The 25,502-nt window shown below is 35.9% G+C and overlaps 1 protein-coding gene across 6 annotated transcripts in view; it reads left to right on the top strand.

Annotated features, from left to right (window-relative positions):
• The first annotated feature begins 740 nt into the window (after positions 1-740).
• Positions 741-25,502, top strand: part of glob1 (globin 1) — a 31,883-nt gene continuing 7,121 nt past the window's right edge. Inside the window, exons 1-6 of one of the 6 annotated variants that reach the window (XM_053751145.1) lie at positions 741-970; positions 1,612-1,771; positions 2,447-2,672; positions 3,383-3,459; positions 20,271-20,431; positions 25,259-25,397. In XM_053751145.1, the coding sequence (XP_053607120.1) occupies positions 967-970; positions 1,612-1,771; positions 2,447-2,672; positions 3,383-3,459; positions 20,271-20,427 (624 nt within the window). In that variant the 5' untranslated portion in view covers positions 741-966 and the 3' untranslated portion in view covers positions 20,428-20,431; positions 25,259-25,397. The other 5 variants (XM_053751148.1, XM_053751149.2, XM_064436233.1 and 2 more) reach the window with 5 other exon arrangements.

The following is a 25,502-nucleotide window of genomic DNA, read 5'->3' as shown; positions in this document are numbered from 1 at the left end:
TACCTTAGTTGTATCAGTAGCGCCATCTGCGCTGAGCTTTGCGTAATATGCCCTATTAGTAGGTACTATGGAGTAAATACCTACTAATTCCATGGCCTAGGTACATACAGTATCAATTGTAAATTCGCTATGAAAACTTTAACTTCACATCCCCAAATACAATCATGACATGACATTTTTGCTCAGCCAGTGTAGAGCCGTAAATCGATCCTTCCACTGCCCACACCAATGGCTGTCTGTTCCAAATCAAGTCAAAAACTACTAAATGGATTTTTATTTCAATAGAATGGGAGGTTTAATGCTGCACACAATTAAACTACAGTAACTACAGAAAAAATGTATGCAGCAAGCAATTATCGTGCCGAAATGATCCCAACTATAGTAAAAACAGAAAAGCAAAAACAAACAAATTTGTACCTTCAGAATAAAAACCTATGTATGAAAACATATCACTAGACTACCGCTACTAATCAGAAATAAAACTAATAATACCTATCTATAGCAATAGTGAAAAGGTAAGTATACCTTAGGTAGGTACATTTACCTATATGTGTACCTAAGTGCGATGCGAATCTGTCACGTTTTCATGGCTAAAACTCTGCTGGGCCGATTATGGTGAAATTTTGAATAGATATATTAAATGACCTGAGGTCATAAGCTACCGCGAGCAGAGTTACGAGCAACTGCTAGTAAATAAAAGTAAATTGTCCAGCGCTTGATTTTCAAATTACGTCGTCATGTCAGTAGTATAGAGTAACTTTGCGCAAGAGTGGACGGTCGTCCCGCGTACACATTTAATATTTGTTTTCGGCATAGTTATCGAGTGGTTTTTAGATCTAACTACGTTGTAGTGACTACTCAAATAGATAGCCGGTATTGACATACATGCCATACTTTGATTCCGTGATTATTTTAGAAGATATAGCTACAATTTAATAATATTCATATGTTGAAAAATCCTAAGTAATGGGTGAGTTGAGCTAATAATTTTAAGCAATTAATAGATAACTCTTAAACGTAGGTAGGTACTGCAAATGAAATTTTATTATAAGTACAAAGAGCAGGTACCTAGGTACCTACCATAAAATATACATATAATAAATCCAAACTTCCATACTAATAATATAGATGCGAAAGTCTGCCAGTCACGTTTTCACGGGGCGGGCCGGTTCAGATGAAATATGGATTAGTCTACCGGGGACGAAACTGCGGACAACAGCTAGTAGGTAAACTAATAAATGTCTCTATCCTTCTAAGTAAGTACTACATCTACAAACATTGTGCTTAGTAATATAGGTACCTAAAAAGGGGCTACATATTTATATGTATAATACGAGTATTACCAGACACATTTTTTTTTACTACTCTCAGGCTGGTCCGACAAAGAACGGGGGAGTCCCCTAGTCACACATTCTGCAATTCTTGCCTAGACATAATTAAACACTTAAAATAATAATCAGTATAAAATATCAAGTAATGAAACTTAACATAGATTAGATATCTGCAACAAAAATATCTAAAGGCTAATCTCAATTCCAATTTAAAGAGCTGACAGCATAAATTCAGTAATTTATAGGCACGAAGTAAATGTGAAATATTTTATTTTTTCAGGAGGTATCATAACAATATTCAACTATATCACGTGGGGAGGGGATCCAGACAAGCAGGACAGTGTATCGGGTCTATCCAAACGGGACGTCCACGTCATCCAGAAGACGTGGAAGCTACTCTATGACCACCCCCTCACTAGCGGAATGGGGCTTTTCGTAAAGTAATTCAGGGGGACTACCATGAAACCTAAAACATGTAGCACGTCATCGCGTTCACACGTTCTCTCATTTTTTTACACGATAATGGGAAAGACACAGTATGTTAATATTAGTACTTAACGTGCTACGTGTTATATGTTTCGTTGGAGGCCTTGCGGATTATACAATATACGTAAACCTCTTATTCATAAAAAAAAATGCCGCTAAAGTACGAATCCATACATAAGATGACGGCTCTGAACTGCGAGCGTTCAGAACCGCCATATCAGAACTACAATACTCATCAGAACTACAATCAAAATTTATTTTCATCATTTATCATTGTCGACCTCGGTGTCGCAGTGGTAAAGTGCTTGCCTCTGAAGCGAGGGGGCGGGTTCGATCCCCGGGCGGGTCATGATGGAAAATGATCTTTTTCTGATTGGCCAGGGTCTTGGATGTTTATCTATATATGTATTTGTTATAAAATATAGTACCGTTGAGATAGTATCCCATAACACAAGTCTCGAACTTACTTTGGGGCTAACTCTATCTGTGTTATTTGTCCTTATTTATTTATATCATTCATACGTCTTAGAACATGGGTATCTTCTATCTTCCACTATGACCCCCTGCCTCTAGCCTTCCTAATCCAATGAATTTTATTATTTAAAAGGGTAGAAATTTTCCTCTTTCAGGCTCTTCCGCGCTGCCCCTGAAACCCAAGACTTCTTCGCGAACATCAAAGACTTGCCCGAAGACCAGTTTACAGTGAAGAATCAGTTCAAGGCACATGTGCTTAACTTTATGTCCAGTCTGAACCTTGCGGTGACCAACCTGCACCAGCCAGAAGTCGTGATAGCCCTGATGGAAAAACTTGGGACGTCGCATAAGAAATTTGGGATTAAACCTAAGCATTTCGATGTGAGTTATGTACCTAAATATGTTTCTAATGAAAAGCACCTAATAGACGGATATAGGTCATTTACACTCTACACGTTTCAAACTCCATCAGGCCCAGCATCGGATTCCATGGAGGACCTAAGGCCCTATAGAAATAATTTGTGTAAAAAATTACATTGAAAAATGATATTGCATTCAATTCGTGATTTTAAAAATAATATTCGGTACAGTAAACCGTTGAAAGTTCCCTGATCTGGAGCCGTTCCTGGGTGCACCATCATGCCATGCTTATCATAATAATGCATTGTCAACCAAACTAAACGTGCGTACAACATTTTATCTCAATCGTTCAAAATTAATTTAGTAATCGTTTAAAGATATCTGCTTCAAAAGTTTCCACCCTAACATGCATACTTATACAGTCCAAGATAATTAAAAGTTTGTAAAAAGAGCCATCTCTAGTGTCAGCTAACCAGCAACATAAGAATAAACTTTTTTCATGCACAATGCCCAATCGCATAAACTTTTGCGTCTCTTCTTCTTCAAAAATATAAAAATGTTAAAAAGCGCGCAGACATGCCGCGATTTTCTTTTTCAAGATGGCCGCCGTGCCACCATTCCCGCAGGAGCGTGTACAAATTTTGTAGTAGTCGTTTGTCATGTCATTTTTAATTGTCATAAGTGGAATATGTTTTTATGTTATATTACAATTGTTAATTTTATTTTTTCAGACATTAACAGAAGTATTGGTAGACACGTTGAAGAATTCTCTCCACGCAGACGACGCCGTCATAGCTTCTTGGTCCAGGTTTATAACTTTTATATACAAGCCATTGTTAGAGAAACTAGAAGAAAGTTAGCACTTTACATCATGTTATGCTAATCATAACAACAATGGAAAACCTGCCATAATTAAATTATTTAGTCAACTATTTATCCTTAGATAGATTAGTAAAAATAGTTTTATGTTATGGAGTAGGTTTGATAATCAAAGTCGTTTAACCACTTATATATTATGAGTTCCATGGGCAGACTTAAAAGGTAGGTGCCTACATTATATTGTGATATATTTTTATGACTACTTATTTAAATGAAAAATTTATTGGAAGTTTTCTTACTAATATCACGTCTATTAACCTGATAACTAAGAACTGAAAATTGACTGTTTGTTGAACTGCAAATTCAACTGTTGATGTTTCACAAGGTGTTGTGTTTGGACTGTAAGTACCATGGCAGAGGATAGGAGGCAGATAAATTACCACAAATACGATTCTCCACTATCTATCTTGCTTATCTTAGGTATATCACGTCACATGTAGGTAGGTACCTAAACACTATAGTTAGCTACCTAATGAAAATCTTAATCAGCATCCACAGGTTCAAGACCTTATCGTAAAACAATAGGTCGTAAAGTTCACATTTTATAATACTGTTGTTTATTCATAATTTCCTTACATATCACATTTATCGATTACCGGTCGGGAGGATGAAATTAAAATTTACTAAAGTTAATCGATTTTTTATAAAAGAACTATTATGATGGAAGAAACTATATGAAATTATGATACAGGACAGTGCAGAGGTATGCCACAATGTAAATGGAAAGAAGGTCAACATAGAAAATAATAAATTAAATATATAGTATTGAACATTAAGTACGTATGCCCAATGCTTTATGTGCCCTTGGAAATCCTCACACTTTTCAGCCGCGTGCGTGTTTCAGGTGATCTGTGAGTTGATGTCAAATTTCCTGTATGCGCTGGTAGGTACTATTCTCAATTCTGTAATTACATTTTATCTTGTTTTTTTTTTTACTTTATTAAAAACTAGATTTCTAATCGAACATATTTTCACCAACGTAAAAACATTTTTGCAATTTCGCTCGTGTGTCTCTCTTAACTCTGGAAGTTCCCGGTTGAGTTCAGGGTTGTGAAGCCGCGAAGCCCGGGTCGTGTAAAAAAAACCTTAAAACTTTAAGATTCCGCTGTGGCTATTATAACCGGCCTCCTGTCTGACGTCATTCCTCCTTGGGAATGCTATTGTTGCCATCAGCTGCCTAAATGTGCCCCTTAGTCACCTCGCACGACATTCACGAGGAGGTTATAAAGTGGTCCTATTCTAGGGCGGAACCACACGCCACGTCGGAACCACAAGCCGCCATATAAAAAAGGTAAAGTAATCAAAATAACAGGTTATACAATTGTGGAGGTACACCTTGAAATATTCACGCTTTTAATATTACTTCGGTACTAGGCTACGATCCGTCTGCCCCCAAAAGAACAAAGTTCTTGTCGATTAAGTATTTTCCATCTCTCTTTACCTATCTTTATACCTCGTTTCATGGATTCTTATCAAGTTCTCTGCATAGTCGTGTTTCCTCATGGCTGAGGGTCGTGGTCTTTACATGGAATGAAACATACTCAACAACTTTGTTGGCACTATTAATGGAATGGTTTGTCATTTCCTTCTCCATTTCAGCGACAAGTTAATAATCCACCAATGTGCAGGATTCCTCACGATGTTTTTCTTCACCGAAAGTGGTGGTCTATGAAAACTACTATACAAGAGTCAGATTGGTAATTCATGTGGCACGAGTAGGATTCGAACCCGGGCCTGGGACCTTTCAATCCACAGACGCGTCTTAACCATTAAACCACCACAGCGTCACTTCAACTTCTTATCAAATTAGTAAGTATATAAATATTTATTTTGTAAAGTGTGTCGAGTCGAGACCTCATTTGAAGTTTTTGTGCACTCACGCGACGATTTCGACCTTCCGGGTGAAATAACAACTTAATTCTAACTTGGTTTTGCTTATTCAAGGCTAGCTGATATGAATACATAACCACACTAGCCTACGAATAGATAATAATATCATTCACAAGGATTGACACCAGGCAGGCATCACATTTAAATTACTACAATTTTGTGTGTACTCATTTAAAGTAGTACGTATAAGTATACATTTTGAAGATTTTACTATTTTTCTACGACTGGCTGCCCGCCTGACGACAAACACACTAGCTACTCTGAAGGCGTTTGAAAAATTATGGTTTAATGAGAAACTCGAATATATATATACATTTGACGTAGCTTAGTGGTCACCACGCCTGTCCGCTATCTGGATGGTGGTGGATGGAGGTTCGATTCCCAGCGCGGGCAAATATTTGCACCTATGATCACATATTTGTTTGCGGTTCTGGGTGTTTTATGCCTATTTCTGTGTTTGTGTCCATGGGACCTACGATACAAGCTTAGTGCTTAGTGTGAGCTGTTGAGTGTTATCCATTTATTTGTTTTGTACCTACATAAATCCTGAAAACATTCTTAACCCTCTTTTACGGGTAATAGTGTAAATTGACAATACCTATGTACTTTATGAGTAATGGTACGATAAAGAAAATTTATTAGTTTTCCTATAACCTTTTTATCTGTAAAAGTCCTGTTGAGTAACTGTGGATGTGAAGCATCATCATGATGAGAAAATAATGAGAAATAGTATAAATATTTATGACAGCGCGGTTGTTACTTAGGTTATTAAGTTTTGCGGCTAAAAGCTAAAAACTGGACGGATTTTTATGACATTTGGTACACATATAGTTAAAGACCGACGTTCAAACATAGGCTACTTTTTTTTTCAAAAATTAACCCTCAAACTACGTAAAAGTGTATATGAAAATCATGTCTGTATCGTGTATAAAAAATTCACGCGGGTAATAGCCGCGGGCAAAAGCTAGTAATTAGTTCTAAGGTTTTTTTTGTCATCAATAAACATTATACAATTAACATATTTATCCGAAGTTTAACACAGAATTTTGTATTACGGGACCGTGATTATGGCAAACGCTCCGGGTGGTATCTGACTCAAAGGATCCATAGCAATTCAAATAGGAATCGCTGCAAGCGTGATGGGTACTTTTGTATGGGATTTTTGATCAATTTTTATTTAATATCCAGTTTATTTTAATTTAATTTAATATGTATATTTGAAGTAACAAAAAATATAAAATTGTATTTGACTTTGTTAAAGAGAAAGATTGGATTCTCACAGAAACGGAGCAACGTGGCCCAGCTAGTGCTGACACATACGAGTTCAACAACCTGACATTATCCTACCTCGCAAAGGACAAAGACGTGACAATATGTATGACATCTGTTAAGCTAGCATGAGTTTTTGCGAGAACGTAATCGTATCTCCATCGACAAAATTTATACGGTTAATGGTTATCAGAGCGTTTCGACCGCTGCGGCCGCGCTGTCATTATTATCAATAAATTTTCTTGAGGAAGGAATCATTTCCAAAATAAATCATTCATAAAACTGACATTAACACAGTACAGATTAATTATTTTAAAGTCAGTAAACTAATTCTTGTCTTTGTTAAAATTTTAAAAATTGAAATGACAGCGCTACTGTCGAAACGCTCTGAGAGACACTATCTAGCGTGCAGCTTTAATAATGTGCAGCGATTTTATCTATATTATTACTATAAAGAGGTAAGCGTTTATGAGTTTGTATTTGGTAATTTCTGAAACTACCCAACCGATTTCAAAAATTCTTTTACCATTAGAAAGATACATCATCCAAGATTGCTATAGGCTATATTTTATCTCAAAATAAAATTCCCACGGGAGCGAAGCCCCGGGCAACATCTAGTCGTTCTTAAATAACTAATATTATTTTCGGCATAGCTTTAGACGTTATCAATTGGATGATGTACTCGATAATATTCGTGCTAGCGACACCGATCAGTATTCTGAAGACGTATTCTGAAGACACAGGCCCCTGTGTCGAATCGAGTGTTGATTACTGATGTACAGACAAGGACAATGCCTCATTAATCGATACTTATCATCGATTTATCGATCATTAGCTCATATTCGGTAGTGATTGTTTTCTTATTTTGGATTATTGTAACTTCGCAATAAAATAGTACCTATATTTATCTAGTTTATCAATCTCAATTGATTCAATTGTTTTACTTAAATTTAAACAATTTATAAAAAAAGTGGAAACAATTTCATAAGGTTCTTTCGCGCCTCGAAATTCGAACCTTTGACCCCCGTGTACAAACGCAACGAAACGTCCAAGCCACACACAATAGGTAGGTATAACTAGAGTATAAAAGTAACGAACTTAGAGCTTGTAGAGTTAGGGCATTTATAGTAAAGGCATGTAGAGTTAGGTCGTTGTAGAGTTCCGGCATGAAGAGTTAGATACTTGGCTTTATTAAAGAACGGATAACATTTTTACAGTTCAAATCGTGTGCTCTCGTCTTGGCAATATTTTATAATTTCGAAATGGTGGTGGTCCAATGATTAACCCTTGTGGACCTCGAACCTGGGACCTTTCGATGTGATCGAAAGGTCCCAGGTTCGAAACCTACTCGTGCCACATTAGTTTATATATCCATCTGACCCATGCAAATTAGTTTTCATAGACTTGCTACCAGTAAAAAAAATAGTGAGAAAACCTGCATGTACTACTGGTTGACAGTTTAACTTCACTGTGTATTAAGTACTAGGTCCAGTGATTAGGTACTTACTACGTTTACGTCGCGTCGGTAGGTGGACGTAAAAGTTATGTCAGATGACTTTAGGCGACTTGTATAAAATCTGACACCAGTGTTAGCAATAACGCCCTCGAAAAAATTTAAAAGAAATACGTTAAAATGTTTTTGGTGGGTTTATATTTACCGGCGACTTTTGCGCTCGACCATGAAACATTTTAGCTCCATGTTAATAGTATGGTAATAGAAAGTGACAATTGGACAAGCATCCGCCACTTTGCACTTACTTATAATTCATACATAATAATAAATTGCTTTTTGTCATATCATTCTTGTAGAATTGGCAAATAAAATCTTTATATTAGATTTTATAAGGGAGATTGCTGCTCTGCGTTTTAACGTTAAATTCTCACGAATGCTTCAAAATAATGTTTTTAAAAGGATGTGTGTATACAGCCAACTGAACATTAACCTGGAAATTCGCCTATATCACCATTGCATAGGGCTCCGTGCAGGGTAACTTACAAACATGCTAGGAATACCATTCTTAGAAATATTAGTGGCTCGTAGATGAATGAGCAGAGTAGTTTTTCTCCGACGATTCCAGATCGATTTGGCCACGTCCAAAGAATTTTATTCACAGGCGTATACGGGCATCTCCATTACAGTATAAAACGAAGGCGTTTGTGTACATATTATTATGGTTTTACTCGAGCGAAGCCGAGACGGACGAAATTTAAAAAATATATTAATTTTGTGTGACGACCACCGATCTCAGTATCTCATAGGCTAAGAGGTCGACTGGCACGTGGAGTCACCGGACCGGGGAGATTTTAGTGAGTCTAGAACTATTATTCAAAGTGAGTTGATAAAATTAAACTGTCAGTGACTACAGACTGTTGTACTTATTGTATTTATACTACTAGCTTTTGGCCGTGACTTCGCCCGTTAATTTCGTGCGTTCGTAACTTCTCGGTAAGTACTCTTTATTATACTGTGATCTCGGGTTCTAAGCAACATATCGCGATGAAACCTATCTATACCAGATTTTAAGTTAGTACTATGCTCTATACAGCTGTGAACCGCATCAAATTTCATCCACAAACATACAGATGGACAGACAACCATAAATTCTAAAAAAAAGTTTTGGCTTCTATTAGTCCCATACAGACCTCCATCATTATTTTTCTTTAATATCTTCTGTGAACAGACATAGCCCCTTTCACTTTTATTATATGTATAGTTTAAGCTTCTAAAAACTAATTAATAATTTTAATTTACGTTATAACTTTATAAATTAATAGCAGTAATAGTGTAGATTGACTGTTTCCAAATTCCTAAGTTATTAATGATCTATCGTCAAATTCAACCGACATAACCTACATTATAAAAAGACGAAACTTTCCCACGCAAGTTGGGCAATTGTGAAGTCACCCCTTTATCACCCTGTCGCACGTCTGATAGGGCACCATCGTAGGGCGGGCGGGGGCGGGCGTAGTAAACAAGCTTAGTATCTCTGCAATCACCGCGTAACGCAGACGTGCCGTCACAAACGCGCACGTTTTAGTTGCAATTTGGGTGTAAATTGTGAGGAAACGCGCGGGAAACTTGCGTTACAAGTGAACCACGTTAGTGACTAGTAAGTATGTCTGGTGCTTGTTGATCTGACTGTACTACAGGTGAGGACAGTGCTCATAAAACATTCATTTGTGCTTGACAACGCCGGCACGCGATGCTGTCGCACCGGTGTGTTTGAAATGGATTTATACGAACTGTCTACCTTTCTTGTTTAAAGTTTTTATCCTAATATTATAAATGCGAAAGTAGGTTTGTTTGTTTGTTACCTCTTCACGCTTTATCCAATCAACCAATCTTGACATATTGCATACATATATTTTAAAGTAAGAAGAACGGCATACATCCCGGAAAAATATCAACTCCAGTGGGAAAATCACGCGAAGTGAGCTGCGGTGAAAAGCTTGTTATTTATTTAGACTAGGTATCGACTCCTTCTCGAAGAGTTATTCCTATCTGGGCCCCACGGCGATGCACTCAATCTAATTTTTAATGCTAAACTAATCTATTGTGTAAACTTTAATATTTATTTTCCTAAATCGAGCGGAAATAGACAATATTTCTAAAGTTAGGAGATTCGAAGAGAGTACAAGAGAGACAACTCTCTATAAACATTTAGAGATACTCTACTTAGAACTATGTTATTAGCACAATTAAGAATGTTTAAGGTAAAACTTATAATTTAGAAACGTGACAATAACATTTTATTCACACATTTGCACAGATAAGACACTAATTCGATAAACAAATATTAATAGTTCAATAATGACTGACGATAACTTATCTTCACATTATGAAATACAAGAAATGAAAAGTATTGTGATAAAATACACAAACACGTTGTTACTACCTAAACTATTTCAACAGCAATTTATATAAGTAATAAATTTGCTTAAAATAAGAATCAAATAAAAACATATTTACAATTCACATCTTTATATCTGACGAGGTAGTTCAAAGGCAAGAGCCGCGGATCCGTTTGGTCACATTCAGCAGTTACTTTGTGGGTTTACATACACATAGGATTAATTTTTACCCCAAAAATTTTGTGGAAGACGAACTCGGGACTGTCGTGAATGTCTTAATAGTGGCATATTACGTTACAATTATTCAAATGTTGATAACTATTTTACGTTGCGGGATTTTTTGGTCAACACGAAGCGGAGCGCGACAGTAAAGTCGATTATGTCACGTCACATGACGTACAACACACATAAGAGTACAATTGAAGTCCACAAGTGTAAGGTAAATATCTATTGAAACACTAGTGCCGTATTCTTTATTTTGTGGTGAAATAAAAGATACGGGTACAAATCTTTCGATGTCACCCTGATAACAAAAATTAATTGTTTTTTTTTTTATTTATTTACTTATATAAAATTCATTACAAAAATGTTAACTGCGTAATTAAAGCATAGGGCTTAAAAATGAGTGTTCTCCGCTATAGTATTGCAAATATTTAAATAGACTAGACGTTTTTCTCACACTCAACAAACACCCATTAAAACATTCATCAACCTCCCAAATTCAATACAAATTCGCCTCTATTGCTATCCAGCATAGAGTTCACGATGCGTAACTTGATTTGCAGTTCACTCCCACTACCTATGCATTATCTTTTTACTACAATCGTAATATAGATGTCACATCTAATAGTAGACTAGATGTTGCCCGGGGCTTGGCTCCTGTGGGAATTTTGACATAAAATATAGCGTATAGCAATCTTGGATAACGAACCTTTCTAATTGTGTGTGACATAATTTTTGAAATCGGTTCGATAATTTCGGAAATTACCCGCCTCAAACATACAAACTCACAAACGCTTACCTCTTTATAATAATAGTATAGAAGTATATATTTGACCAAGTACAATGGTTGATAATTAAGTTTACACATCTTCGACAATTTTATTATCATTTGTAGTGAACAATGTCCGGTAAGACTTTTCCTTCGAAGCGTACATTCGACCGCAAGTCAAGTTACCATGCCTGGACCTTTATACCACGGTAATAGGTGCGAGTTTGCAATGAATGGGTAGCTTCCCAAAAATTGTAGTAGTAAATTTGGTAATTTTTGATGCCGACTACACAAAAATCACCAAACTCAGAAATATGTCAACGCGATTGAACGTACATTACGTAGTTTGTTTGATGATAAGTTTACCGCAAAGAAAAACTAGCAATGTACATCGAAACCGCAAACAGTTCGCCAAATACGTATAGGCGGCATAACGTAAGCAAATTACCTAGAGTAATATAAAACTCGCTTCACTTCGCACGGTCTTCAGCTATCTTAGTTGTCAGACCGTTGGCACCCGTATCATCCTTGACGACATAATTTTCTTAGGTTTGCCCCTTCTGGCAGGGCAGGGCTGGAGTGTAATAGCCAGACATTTGTCCCCTTTGTTGCTACTAAACGCGGTAGGTAGTCGCAAAAGTCATGTCACCTTTAGGCGACTTGAATAAAATCCGACACTAACATTAGCGATTGATACACTCGAAAAGAAAGAAATGGCGATCAGTCATAAAACACGTAAAACGACATGCCATCCACACGTTCTATCTTTTTTTCACACGATGCGTACGCGATATGAGAAAAAGAGATATAGTGAGGACATTAGTAAAGTAATTTTAAAGTTAGATGTCCGCACTCTCTCCAGCCCACTAACGTCACTATACATAGCCCAAATCAAGTAGATTCCTTCTAGGCAATAATCTGGTAGCTGTGGAGGACTGTCCATTGGTGTTTCCAGATGGCACACCAAGGGTAGATCTCTACAGATGCAGCCATTTCATTTTAGAATTAAAAGGTATCTATGTTCGATTCCGCTACATAACGCTACTGTACTGTCTCATGTTGCTTGGCTATTATATAGAGTTAAGATGTGTAGAATCGCAAATTAGATTGTATTTTTTATATGAAAAAAAAAACGTATCACGAAAAGTTGTAGAATAAAAGTTGCTTGTTTTATGTACCCAAGTAATCTTTAGGAGGTTTTGCGTTTGATACCAGTAATTAACCCTGTTTTATCGTTATAACATATGCCGCTATACTTAGTCCCATAATATTATGATGATATGCTTATCATCTGAAAGAATTCACCGCGAAATTAATTAATCATATCGTTATCTATCTAGATAACGATATAATTAATTAATATTTAATATAGACACGACCTACATGTGTGGTGCTTCAAAAGTGTGTACAACATGAATCAGGTACCTACACTAGAATTCCGTAGTCATCTAAGCTATTTAAGTTTTATTATTAACTAGCGGCGCGTCCCGGCTTCGCTCGGGTAAAATAAACCTTAATCAGGAATCACGCTATCTGTTGCTGAAAACCGCATAAAAATCCGTGCAGTAGTTTTTGAGTTTATCGCGAGCAGACAGACAGACAGACGCGGCAGGGCACTTTGTTTTATAATATGTAAGGATAAACTTTGTAAAGATTAATGAAAAAAACCGGCCAAGTGCGAATCGAATTCGCGCACGAAAACCCTTTGATGCGCGAATCCGATTCGCACCGTACCGTAAATAAACGGCAAAACGGGACATGGCTCTATGTCACTGTCAAAAATACTTATTTAGAATGTCTTATCTCTTCAGTAACCACGACCCGGCACTGAAGGTTATCGTACTCTATAATTACATTAAAATTTAACACAACAACACAAAGAGTTATTACGCAAAAAAATGTTTTATCTGTTTGGATCAATACGTAACAAATTAACAGGAAAAACAATTTTATCCAAGATGTATAAACAATATTTTTTATTGGTAGCGTATATAGTATTTATATATTAGCTATTTTCTATTGAATTGAATATTTAAATTATTCGTGTAAATATATGTTGGGTATTTATTAGTTGAATCTTTATAAGTACTATATTTTTTTAGTATTAATTTAGTTTTGAATTTAATATAATTTTTAGTTCATAATATTACATCATAGATACATTTTGACATCAATAAATAAAGAAAAATAAATATTCTTGTAAAAGCTTTTGAGTTTATTTTGTTTACATATACATATATATTTTGTATTATAAGATTTTTATGATTTTATCTTAATTGCTATAATGAAAATACATTGTTAACGATTACACATATTTATAACTCTTTACTTACTATTTGTGTACCGCGGTCGGGTAAAACTGCAACATTTTAAACATTCAACATTGTTATAAATTGACCTTAATGGCGTGTTCAAAATTTATTACCTACAGGAACTTGATGGGCCAATTGTAACTCTGAAAATTCTAGTTACCAACTGAAACTGTGCCAAGAAATACTTATATTTATTTTATCGTATAATAACTTATTATATTTCTTATTCTTCTTACTAGCTGCGCCTCGGGACTTTGCTCCCGTAATAAATTGTACATCTACCTTCTATATCAGCGTTTTTACAAATCAACGCCCAGCTTAAACCATAGAAGCTATAAACGCGAAATTTGAGCAGTAGCTTTAGGTTATTACGTAGTGCTCAGATAAGAAATTTTAAAAATTCGACCCCTAAAGGGGTAAAAATTGGGGGCAAAGTTTGAATGAAAAATAACATAACTATTATTATAAAATCTTTACTGGTGTACTTGGCACAACTTGGCACAAATGCTGTGCAACAAAAATAATGAAACCCGTTTTTCAAGATTATTTACAGTTTGACCTTTAGGGTAGCTAAATGAGGGTGAAAATAAATAACAAATAATCCCATTCAAAATTCCTTCAACTAAATATATGACTAGCAGCTCGTTCCAGCTTCGCTCGGGTAAAATCATAATAAAACCTATAGAAAGATAATCAGATTTAATTCAAAATAATTGAAGTTCAAGTTTCGAACCATCAACAGTAACAACATGAATTCAATGGTGTGTAGCGGGAGCTAGGTGATTATGGACACAAACCCAAATTACACAGCTCAGCGGTAAACACCTGTGGCGACATCTACCCCGATACGCCACATGCACAACGGCGCAGATGTAAAAAGCCGACCAAACGCAACGAATAACAAGCCACACAAGTGATCCAGGACACTACGGACAGATGGCACGACGGTCGACTCACTATGGACAGCTAACAAGCCTAGACCGCGCAGACAGTGCGTTTTCGATTGGAAGAAAAAAAATACATAAATACAACCTCCGGACATGACACCGTCGGAGCCGTGCGGTTTCCCAGGCGCAACACCTAGCCTGGCGGGAAGATCTTCCCTTTGTTGCGGTCGACCATAATCACCTAGCTCCCGCTACACACCATTGAATTCATGTTGTTACTGTTGATGGTTCGAAACCTGAACTTCAATTATTTTGAATGAAATCTGATTATCTTTCTATAGGTTTTATTATGATTTTACCCGAGCGAAGCTGGAACGAGCTGCTAGCCTATTGATAAAAACCGTACAAATATCCATCCAGTCGTTTTTGAGTTAATCACATACATACAGATCGACATTCTTTTTGTGATATAAGAATATAATATATAAGATATAAGAAATTTGTGAAAATATGTTTTTGTTTGAATAATTTATGGTACAGTCAACAGCACATCAATTTACCCTGCATGAACCTGACGCGGTAGTAGCAGCGACTTTACAGTGAATTTTGGTAGGTCTGTGTGCTGTTGACTACAAAAAAATATATTCAAATTTCAGTTCAATGAACACACGAAAATTATATTGAGTATATTATTATTTGATGCCTAAACGTCATACATGTTATATCGTATTCATATCTTGTATGTCAAAGAGTCAAACCTACTGACCGAGACCTCGTGTTATCTGTATTGTTTATGTTTACTGACCTTTAGATGATCGCAAGTCATCACTGAATTGGCAATATTTGTCTTTATTAACCATCAGATTTTGACCGCGGCTGAGCCCGCGTGAATATCCCACGGGAACAGTTCTTGTTCCCCCTATCCTCCTCCGTACGTAAAATACTCTTATGTACATTTTCTAAAGACATAGTATTACGCGAGAATGGTTTTATATTAACCGCGGCACCTGAGCTTCGACGCTTTATGACTGAGGCTAAGAAACCGAAAAAACGCTCAAATGAGAGAGAGTTTACATTAACACGCGAAAGTATGTTTTGTCTCGTTCTGTCAATGTCAAATATTATAAAGTAGGATATAATATTATAGTGATGAAAAATTTTAAAATAAGAGATGAAGTAGTTATTTATTGTAATAAAACACAATTAATAAATCAGGGAACTGTCAGGCTGATAAGTACATTGAAAATTCTTTTATTTTATAGAGCCATTTATTTGAATTTTACAAGAAAATAGACAACAACAAAACATTTAAAATATAAAAAAATACATAGTGTTGGGACTCCAAGATTTATAACATGATTTATAAGAGAATACGAAAATATTTTATGGGTGTATCGTACAAATTAATCGCAATAAAAACACATTAACTAAGATGCCATAAAAAAAACGACAAAACAAACGACCGGCACATTATATAGTTCTATTTTTTTAATAAACAAAACTTTTCAAATATTGTCTCGTTTGGTTGAATGCCAAGACAGAAATAACTTTCATCATGGGCTAATAGTTACGTATAGGTACTCATATCATCAAAACATCATCAAAACGTTAAACAACAACAATTCTAAGAATACTATCAACAACTTCACAAATATTTTCCTGTTGATTTTGGATTTATAGCCTTCAAGATTACTGAATGAACTTTTGATGAAAATACGTTGAAAAATTAGACAAAAAAAAATACTTAAATTACGTTTTTAATTCATTTTTTCATTAATTGATCTATGAAGTTTGTAGTCTAGGAGCGATCAAAATAGAATGTACTATAGCTGCATTTCTTACCGTGCAGGCTGTACAATTCGATAAAGGGATCTCTCGTAGGCTAGCCACTTGTCAAATATTTTAAATATCTATTCCACCAAAAATGTTATCTAGCTAAATGTCTTTTGGTTTCATCAATACCGTAAAAGACAACGACGTGGAATATCGTTTTTGTGTGTAAGTTAAGTAGGTAATTTCAGAAATGTCTAAACTTTTGAAATCCCTAAACCGACCTAGAACCCTAACGTAACATTAAAAATTGCAAGTAAAACGGGGTAACATGCAATATCTAAATCAAAAAGTCATGTTTAAAAAAGAAAATTAAAGTTTCTTAGTTATTACAAGTAGGTAACTTGTCAATACCCAACAAAAATGGTTTAATTGGTCTGTCAAAACTTTAATTCCACCAATTGCCGAAGTTCGTGAGGTCACAAATAGCTCCAATTAATTGATTTAAAGCCAGTTACGAGTGCGGCTAGGTTCAATAAGTAAAAAACAACACAAACTACCGTATAACGTAAGCGCTGGTTGTTACGAAGACGCCTGTGAAACGAAAGGTCCCAGATTCGAATCCTACTCGTGCAAGACTAGTATTGTAGTTTTTAACAGCCACAGGTTCTGCTTACATAATAGGCGATGGAACATTGTAATAAAACTAAAATTAATATACTTAATGATTTATCATCCAATGTGAAAACAGAAAATGTACCTAATCTCACTCTTTCTCCTTCTCTCTCTCATCTTCGGGGCTATGACACAGCGGGATCTGGGGTCAGCTTAAAAGAAGAATTTACAAACGGCCGCCTGGCTGTCGACTGCTATTGTCACTATAGTGTTGAGGGCATAATATCAGCTGTCTAGTGTCCCGTAGTCGCCTTGTACAACATCCACGGGCGGACATAGAATGGTCTTGTTCTTGGGCACCACAAATGGAGAAGCCAATAACAAGCTCACATTAAAATTGCCAACCTGACTAGAAAGTTTTAAAATTACAGGTGTGCCTCGATAATTACGAGCTTTATTACGGTAATTGAATTAACAATTTAAATTACACTTTTTCAATATTCCCTTAGTGGTTTTACATCACACAAATTGATACTCATTAGGTAATTAATAACAAAAATAACTGGAGTGGCGCATAATTTAGTTTACACCCAGTTCTCCCAGTCTATGTTCTCATGGGAATTCCAGAACAAAAGTATCACCAAATAGGCTTATATTTCGTACTAAAGGCAATAATAGTGGCCATATTCTTGTATCATCTACTGATATTATAAATAACTTTGTGAGGACGTGTGTATGTATGCATGTTTGTTACTCTCTCACGCAAAATCGTCTGGACCTATTGTTATGAAATTTGAGACACGGTTAGAATATAACCTGGAATAATATATAGGCTACTTATTATCTCGAAATTCCCACGGGAACGAAGCCCCGGGGCGCATCTAGTATCATATTATTTGACGTATTAATAATATAATTTATAGTATTTGACGACCTCGGTGGCGCAGTGGTAAAGTTCTTGCCACTGAACCGAGAGGTCCCGGGTTCGATCCCCAGTCGGGTCATGATGGAAAATGATCTTTTTCTGATTGGCCCGGGTCTTGGATGTCTATTTATATATGTATCTATTTATAAAATATAGTATCGTTGAGTTAGTATCCCATAACACAAGTCTCGAACTTACTTTGGGGCTAGCTCAATCTGTGTGATTTGTCCTAATATATTTATTTATTTATTTATATTTATATAAAAGTCTTTATTTTTTTTCTTTCGGTTGTGATTTTTGCTTTCGATGTTGATTTATAAAGAGACCGCCTGATTTTTTTTGCCTTTCTCAGTCGAGTGTAATAATAGTTAACTACATACTATGAAAATGTTAATACGTCATAATATTTTAATGTTATGTTCTATATTAAAATAAAATGATGCCGACATCTTTGTTACCAATTTTGAATATTGCATAACAGAATTAGAATATTCGCCTGAAAAGATAATTTAACTTGAGATACCGTATCTAAGTTTGCACTCAGTTGAATGCCCTCACACTGCAAATACTGCTAACATAATAATAGTTTAAGTAAAGCCTTACGCAAAGTCAGTTAGATTAATGCAGAACTGCAGACATACATATGATCCACCTTTTTCTCCAATGGATACCAAAATTAGTTTTGTAAATATAATAGTGCAAATGTAACTACTTCATGAAACCACTACAGGCTCCACTAACACTTGATATTCTTTACTTTACGATGGCAATTGACAACGAAAGGAAGTCAAATCACGCTTCCCTAAAACTGTATTTTTATTTCTAAATTTCTTCTCCACATAGAAATCTTATTTAAGGTCTTGGCCTCCTCCACGATCTAAGTACATTTATTTCGCTGTCTTTAACCCCCCGGCGCCATGACGTTTTCTTGCCAAGTTTTTTCAGGTCTCGTTGAAGACAATCTTTCCATAGCTTTCTCGGTCTTCCTCGTAGTGTCCATCAAGTAAGCCATTTTATGTGAAGAAACACCACAATCTCATAATATTCTATCGGGATTTATCAAGTCAAGACAACCAGACTCTATCGCTTAGATGATATTAATTAAGCCTCAAAATAGTAAAAGCAAGGTATTTTCGGTCCCGTGATGCTGCGTCACACGCGTGTACATACAAAATGTGATAGGTCGCGTATTTACACGAAAATCTCTAACACATAGAATATAATTATTTATACAGCCCGGCGTAACTTTACTTTTGTCATATGACTGATAATATTCTATAAATGCAAATATGTTTAGTTCAAATATAAACAAAACTGAAACATGGAACGTGAGCCCAGTTCGTGCAAGTAAGTCATTGCAATAGGTGCATTCAGACTTGTAATCTAAAATGTTGCTTTCTATTTATTTGTCGTCAATTTTCCTTTTGATTGTCGGAATATTAGTTTTGAAGAGGCGAAAGATTGGCACGAAGGTGAAGTTATTTTAAATACGTACGTTTACTGAACTCTATAAATGGCGGGAACTCAAGTAAATAAAATCTGTCAGGGTTCCGTAACAAATAAAACTATTGCAAGTTTATGTTACTGGCTAAAACTAAATGGAAATAAAAGCTTTTAAAATGAGAAACAATTTTTAATACATTTCTTAAATCTAGTCAACCTAATTTTCAAAATTGACTTAACGTTTGACATAGTGCTAGCAATTCGAGGAATATCATTAATTTTCAACATGTTTCGAAAATCTGTTTACTCCGTTTCAAATTTAAAAATAAAGGTACTAAGTATATTTCAGATAGTGGTCATAAAGATTTTATTGTCATATTGTTTATTGTCATATATGTTTGATACTCTTTTGTCCGCGACAGTTATTGTTGCAATAAAATAGATAATACCTACACACAAATTTGAAGTAAAATTTAGTGAAGGTTTTTTTTTTAAACTACCGAGCAAGCAATCAGGCATGCGGCCTAATGTTGGAACTTCAATGCAGCCTATAGACGCCTGCAACACCAACAATTCTGCAGACTATAAAGTGAGGTCCCGGGTTAGATTCCCGATCGGGTCAAGATTGTAAATATTTCGTAGATTGATCTGGATCTTGGATGTTTATCTATATATATATAGACAAAATAGTTGAATTAGCATGCCACACACAAGTATCGAACTTACTTTAAGGCTTACTCAATCTATGTGATTTGACCAACTTTTTTATGTTATTCTCTCTTACAGCACACAATGGGGGGTTGGTTCAGCTACGTGTGGTGGGGTGGTGACCCGGACGCCTGTGACCCCATATCAGGGCTCACCAAGAGAGAGATCCACGCAGTCCAGAAGTCCTGGGCGCCGGTGTACGCCAATCCTGTTGCTAATGGAACTGAATTGTTAAAGAGGTAATGCTTGTGTCCCATTAGAGTTACGTACAGTATTTGATCAACTAATTGTTGATCATAGTGTACAATCGAACGCGGAAATCAGCTTCAATGCATGGCTCTTTATGCCACAGTAATAGTGGCGAATTTTCAATGTATTTGGGTAGCTTAATGTGCTGACTTTAGACGACATTGGAAAAAGTCGATCGAATTAGCGTTAATGTTTTTGTTTCACCGAGGTAAGAACGTTCCTATCAAAGTCAGCTCAGCACTCTATATATAGCCAAAAAATAAAGAAGACGGGTCATGTAAAATGAATGATAGAGATAAGTAGTTATTTATATATATATATATATATATATTTATTTATTTATATAATAACACTGTAAGTGGGCTATCTCTATACATAGGAGATATTAATAAAAAATATTATTATCTTTATGGGGACTAACAGAAGCCAAAACATTTTTTTTAGAATTTTTACCTGTCTGTCTGCATGTTTTTTCCCAGTATGATGCAAAAACTACTAGATGGAATTTGATGCGGTATTCAAAATCGTCTATGGTCTAACTTAAAATCTGGTAAAGGTTTCACCGCGATACATGGCTTAGAACCCGAGATATTGACCACAGGCGAAGCTGCGAGCTAAGCTAAGCTGAAGCTAGTGATTTAAAAAAAATCCACCCTTAGGAAACAAACTTAGGCTTTCCAAATTGACTAGCGCATAAAATGTCACAGCTATTACGGAAGCGAAAAATGTATGCAACATTTTTCCCTCCATCGAATAAATTGTACTCGATTATCGATGCCAATGGCACACTCGAGTTAGCACAACACATTTATGTAATGGAGTTGAAGCTGTGGCTATGAATAACAAAACGAGTAAATCAATATGTTTGTCCCATTGCCTCATTTGGCGGGTCAAATTACGATTTGAGTGAATTTCACACCTGTTCCTATTGAGTTATGGTTTAAAATTACATTTACTAATTGGATTATGTATATTTCGCTATATATGTAGCGTAGTACATGAAGAAAAATATATTTTATTGAATTTACATAGCGCCTTAAAAAAATATATAATTTATATTTTAATCTTCTTTCGTTCTTATCTAGTGAGACTCTAGCTAATAGGTACTGATGTCAGAATATTTTCAAATCGCATAAAGACATCTATTATAATGTCTACCTGTCGTAATATGATGGCATCCTTCACGGGTTTGAAGTGGTGGTCTATGTAAACTATATGAGTCAGATCGGTATGCAAATCTTTCTATCCTGGGACCTTTCGATCTCAGGCTTGCCCATTTACCACTATATCTATCTATCATTGTCGTAAGAATCCACTATACGACAGACAGTTATACACCTGACTAAATATATAGCGGTAATATATCGATAAATTTATGGCAATGCTTCCCCGTGTTTATTACTTACGTCCAATGGAGCACACTTTATTGCGACCTCTGAAAATATCTGAATAAACATTGGAATACTAAGAATATTTATTGTATTCTAGTTACGAGTCTCACAAGTTTTCATTCCGCCGATTTTCGTGATGTAAAGTACTGACTATGTGTTCCAGGTTATAGTTTACCCATGTACCAAATTTCATCGAAGTCCATCCAGGTGATTTTCCTCACATCTTCACCTCCTCGATATGTATCTAAACTTGTTTGAATAGGATGGTAAGACGAAGAAGAAAAATTGATTTTGATAAAGTGTCTTGACACGAGGTGATAACTATCAACATTCATGAATACGATAGTAATGGCTCAGCGGCAGTGGCGTAGCTACGGGAGAGCAGGAGGGGACTGTGCCCCGGGGCCCTCAAGCTTAGAGGGGACCTCGGACTCTGACTTGCAAACTATAAATCGAACTTATAATAAATTCTCCCCCATTCGGTATTATAACTGAACTAGATTCCAGGAACGCGACTTTTTTAAAAACCCGAGAAATATCACTACAAATCTGGAGTGCCCAGGAATTCGGAACTTGACCCAGGGCCTTTGCGTACTTAGCTGCGCTCAGCGGTCAATTGAGTGAGCCCAGCCATATGAATGTAAATTCAATTTGCCTTGATTGCTCCATATTGGAATAAATAAGACTATAAAGTGTGAATGTGATACCTACCTACTTTAGTAAGTACCGCAGAGATGTGATGGACATGACAGAGTCCTGTCCATCATCTCTTTCAATATGGAAAATCAATGTCGCCAGTTTTGACACACGTGTGCAAACATAAAAACTGAAGACATCAGGCATCATGAGCTGAGCATGTAAAACAAATAATGCCTATACAAAACACAGATATACGAATATATATAATGTTTTATAAAGTCACCATGTACGAGTGCCTATTTCAAGGCATAAAAACTCACGCAGGTCCCAATCAATTTGCTTGACTTTTAAAATTTTGTCATTGATTTTTCCCACAATTTTCCAGAAATCGAAGTGACCGGCTCCATCAAAATTTCATTCAAAATTGTAATGGAAAAAAACTATACCGTGCATTTCAATTACTTTCTCCAAATTATTCACTTTTTTGTTAGTTTTATCTAAATGAGCCACGCGATGTAGAGGCGTTTGTTTCACAGGCTGAAACTCTTCCATGTTAAACAGTTGTCAGTTATTAATGTTTTTTTAGTGTTCGTCTGGCTGTCTGTCTAATTGCCTTCGGAGATTGATGGATAGATGTGAAATACGACATAGAGTATCTTTCCACATTTACTTTCCTCCCACATTTACTATCGTATTTATTCATATTTTTCTCTTCGTCAAAGCCTTTTTAATGATGAGATACTGAACTTCCTTTTGGATGGTTCTAGAGTACCTACTCTAGAACCATCCAAAAGGACGTTGTTAATGTTAATAACGACTGCAAAAATAGACAGGACCAATGGTTTGTTTCGTCATAGCCTTTTTAAAGTTGAGATACTGAACTTCCTTTTGGATGCTATCCGTATTGCAACCACGTACCTAATGAGTACCTACTCATGGTTGCAATGCGGATAGCATGTTAATAACGACTGCAAATATAGACAGGACCAATGTTTTGACGTGCCTTCGGACGAAGCGCGCGAGATAATATTTTTTGGTCACCCAACCCTTAACTGACCCTTGCTAAAGTTGCTTAACCGCTACTATTGCAGGGCAAGCGCGCGATGCGCGTTACTATTACTACAGCTACTAGAATGGTCATATCACAAGGAGATTACCTATGTATCTTAAAACCGTTACACAATAGGTAGAGGTATCTATAGTTCGAATTTTGAAACTTCGCAAAACCAATACCTATTAGCCCCATAGCACTAGGATATAGGTGTAGGTATAGGTATATTATGGGGATTGACAGCTGTCGCCCCTAGAGTACAGGTATCTGACCGGTCTAAACCGGATTTTAAAGACGCAAGGAATAGACGTATTCCGCACGGATTTCATTCGGACATCGGTTTTTTTTATAAATTCATACCATTTAATTTTTAACACTTGCAACCAGCTTTTTGATTTAAACGCAAACGGTAACCTTAGTCGCGCCTAAATTTCGGAGAAGCTCCATATGTACCGAGGAGATGCCCTGATTTCGAACGCGCCATGGGAGTACACAAAGTTCTCCTTTCTCTTTGTTCGCAAATCCTTTGTTTTTCCCTTTTTCCCGGCGCCAAGTTTTTATCCAACTCGCTTAGATGCGGATAATTCGACATTTTTTGCCGGATATTTTTAATAAAACTTTTGCAACGTTTCCCGTATAAGTGCGCGCATTTTTATGAGATTTATCCGTTTGTTATAAAAGTTCGAAAAACAACAAAGCGATCACTGAAGAATAAAGAGATATTTTCACAAGTAATGGGAAAATTACGATACCATCAGAAAAGTATATCAACTTTCACGGACTAGGATATTATCCAGTATCAAGTCAAGTTATTTTAATAACATTCATAAAGAATTATAGGTAGATTTCTAAAAATCTTAATTTATAAGTTAAGTACTTAGGTAATTAATAATCTTAATTTTAATAAATCTTACTTTAATTCTTACCAAAAAATCGAACTATGCCGGCGTTTATTTATGCTTGGTTTTGTATACGTACTTATAGAAAACTAGCAGAAAGGTACTTCGAAATTATTGGTTTGTGACAAAAATAACCTAAATGCCGTTTATGTGGTCGCGCGGCGCCAAATGGAATGTTGATTAAACACTCAAAGAAACATGGCCAAAGTTTGTAAGCCATAGAGCTATTTAAATGTTTCATTTATGGCCCCACGAATAAACCATATAAAACCATAAATCAATCGATAAGTACGTGATGGAAGTACCAACATAAAATTTGGTTTTAAAATTAGCTGGCGTCGAAATCCCGATCACAAACAAGCCATACCTTTGCCAAAGTGATTTGCACACAAAGTAATCATAAGCACAGATACAAACTAATATATACCGTAGCTATTGAGAATACCATTTATGTACACATTAAATATTGATATAACAAATGAGACTGACACTTGTACATTGGCGGCTACAAGTTTTTACTTCGTTCTCATCAATGACACGTTTCTTTGAAAATTTCTTTGAAATACAATACAACAGACAATTACAATACAATATACAATTTGATAACAGATCAATATTTATCGAATTACAATGATTTTAAAATATCTTAATTTGTCAATTTTAATATTAATCATTCATATCATCTTGCCCAGACTCATGCACGCTGGAAGATGGCCAATTGGCCAACCACTGGTCAAAATGTCTAAGTCAAGTTGCCAGAACATAAAATCATAAAACCTATTTTATCTCATCCATCTTAAAAAAAATAACCTGTAAATTTTCATTTTCATTTTCCAGATTCTTCCGAGCATATCCAAATAACAAAACCTATTTCAAGATGTTAACCAACATTTCCGAGGAGCAGTTCTCGGAGAACATCCAGTTCAAGGCCCACGTAGTGAATCTCATGTCGTCTCTCAACCTAGCGGTGAAAAACCTCGACCAGCCTGAAGTAGTAGCCGCGCTGATGGTGAAGATTGGAGACTCGCACGCTAAAAGACATATCAAAGAACAAAACTTCCACGTAAGTTTCTTGATAGTT

The sequence above is a fragment of the Plodia interpunctella genome, chromosome 11, assembly GCF_027563975.2.
Source record: "Plodia interpunctella isolate USDA-ARS_2022_Savannah chromosome 11, ilPloInte3.2, whole genome shotgun sequence".
In the NCBI taxonomy this organism is placed as follows: Eukaryota; Metazoa; Arthropoda; class Insecta; order Lepidoptera; family Pyralidae; genus Plodia; species Plodia interpunctella.
The sequence above is the reverse complement of the archived record's forward strand: the minus strand, read 5'-3'. Positions and strand labels throughout refer to the sequence as shown.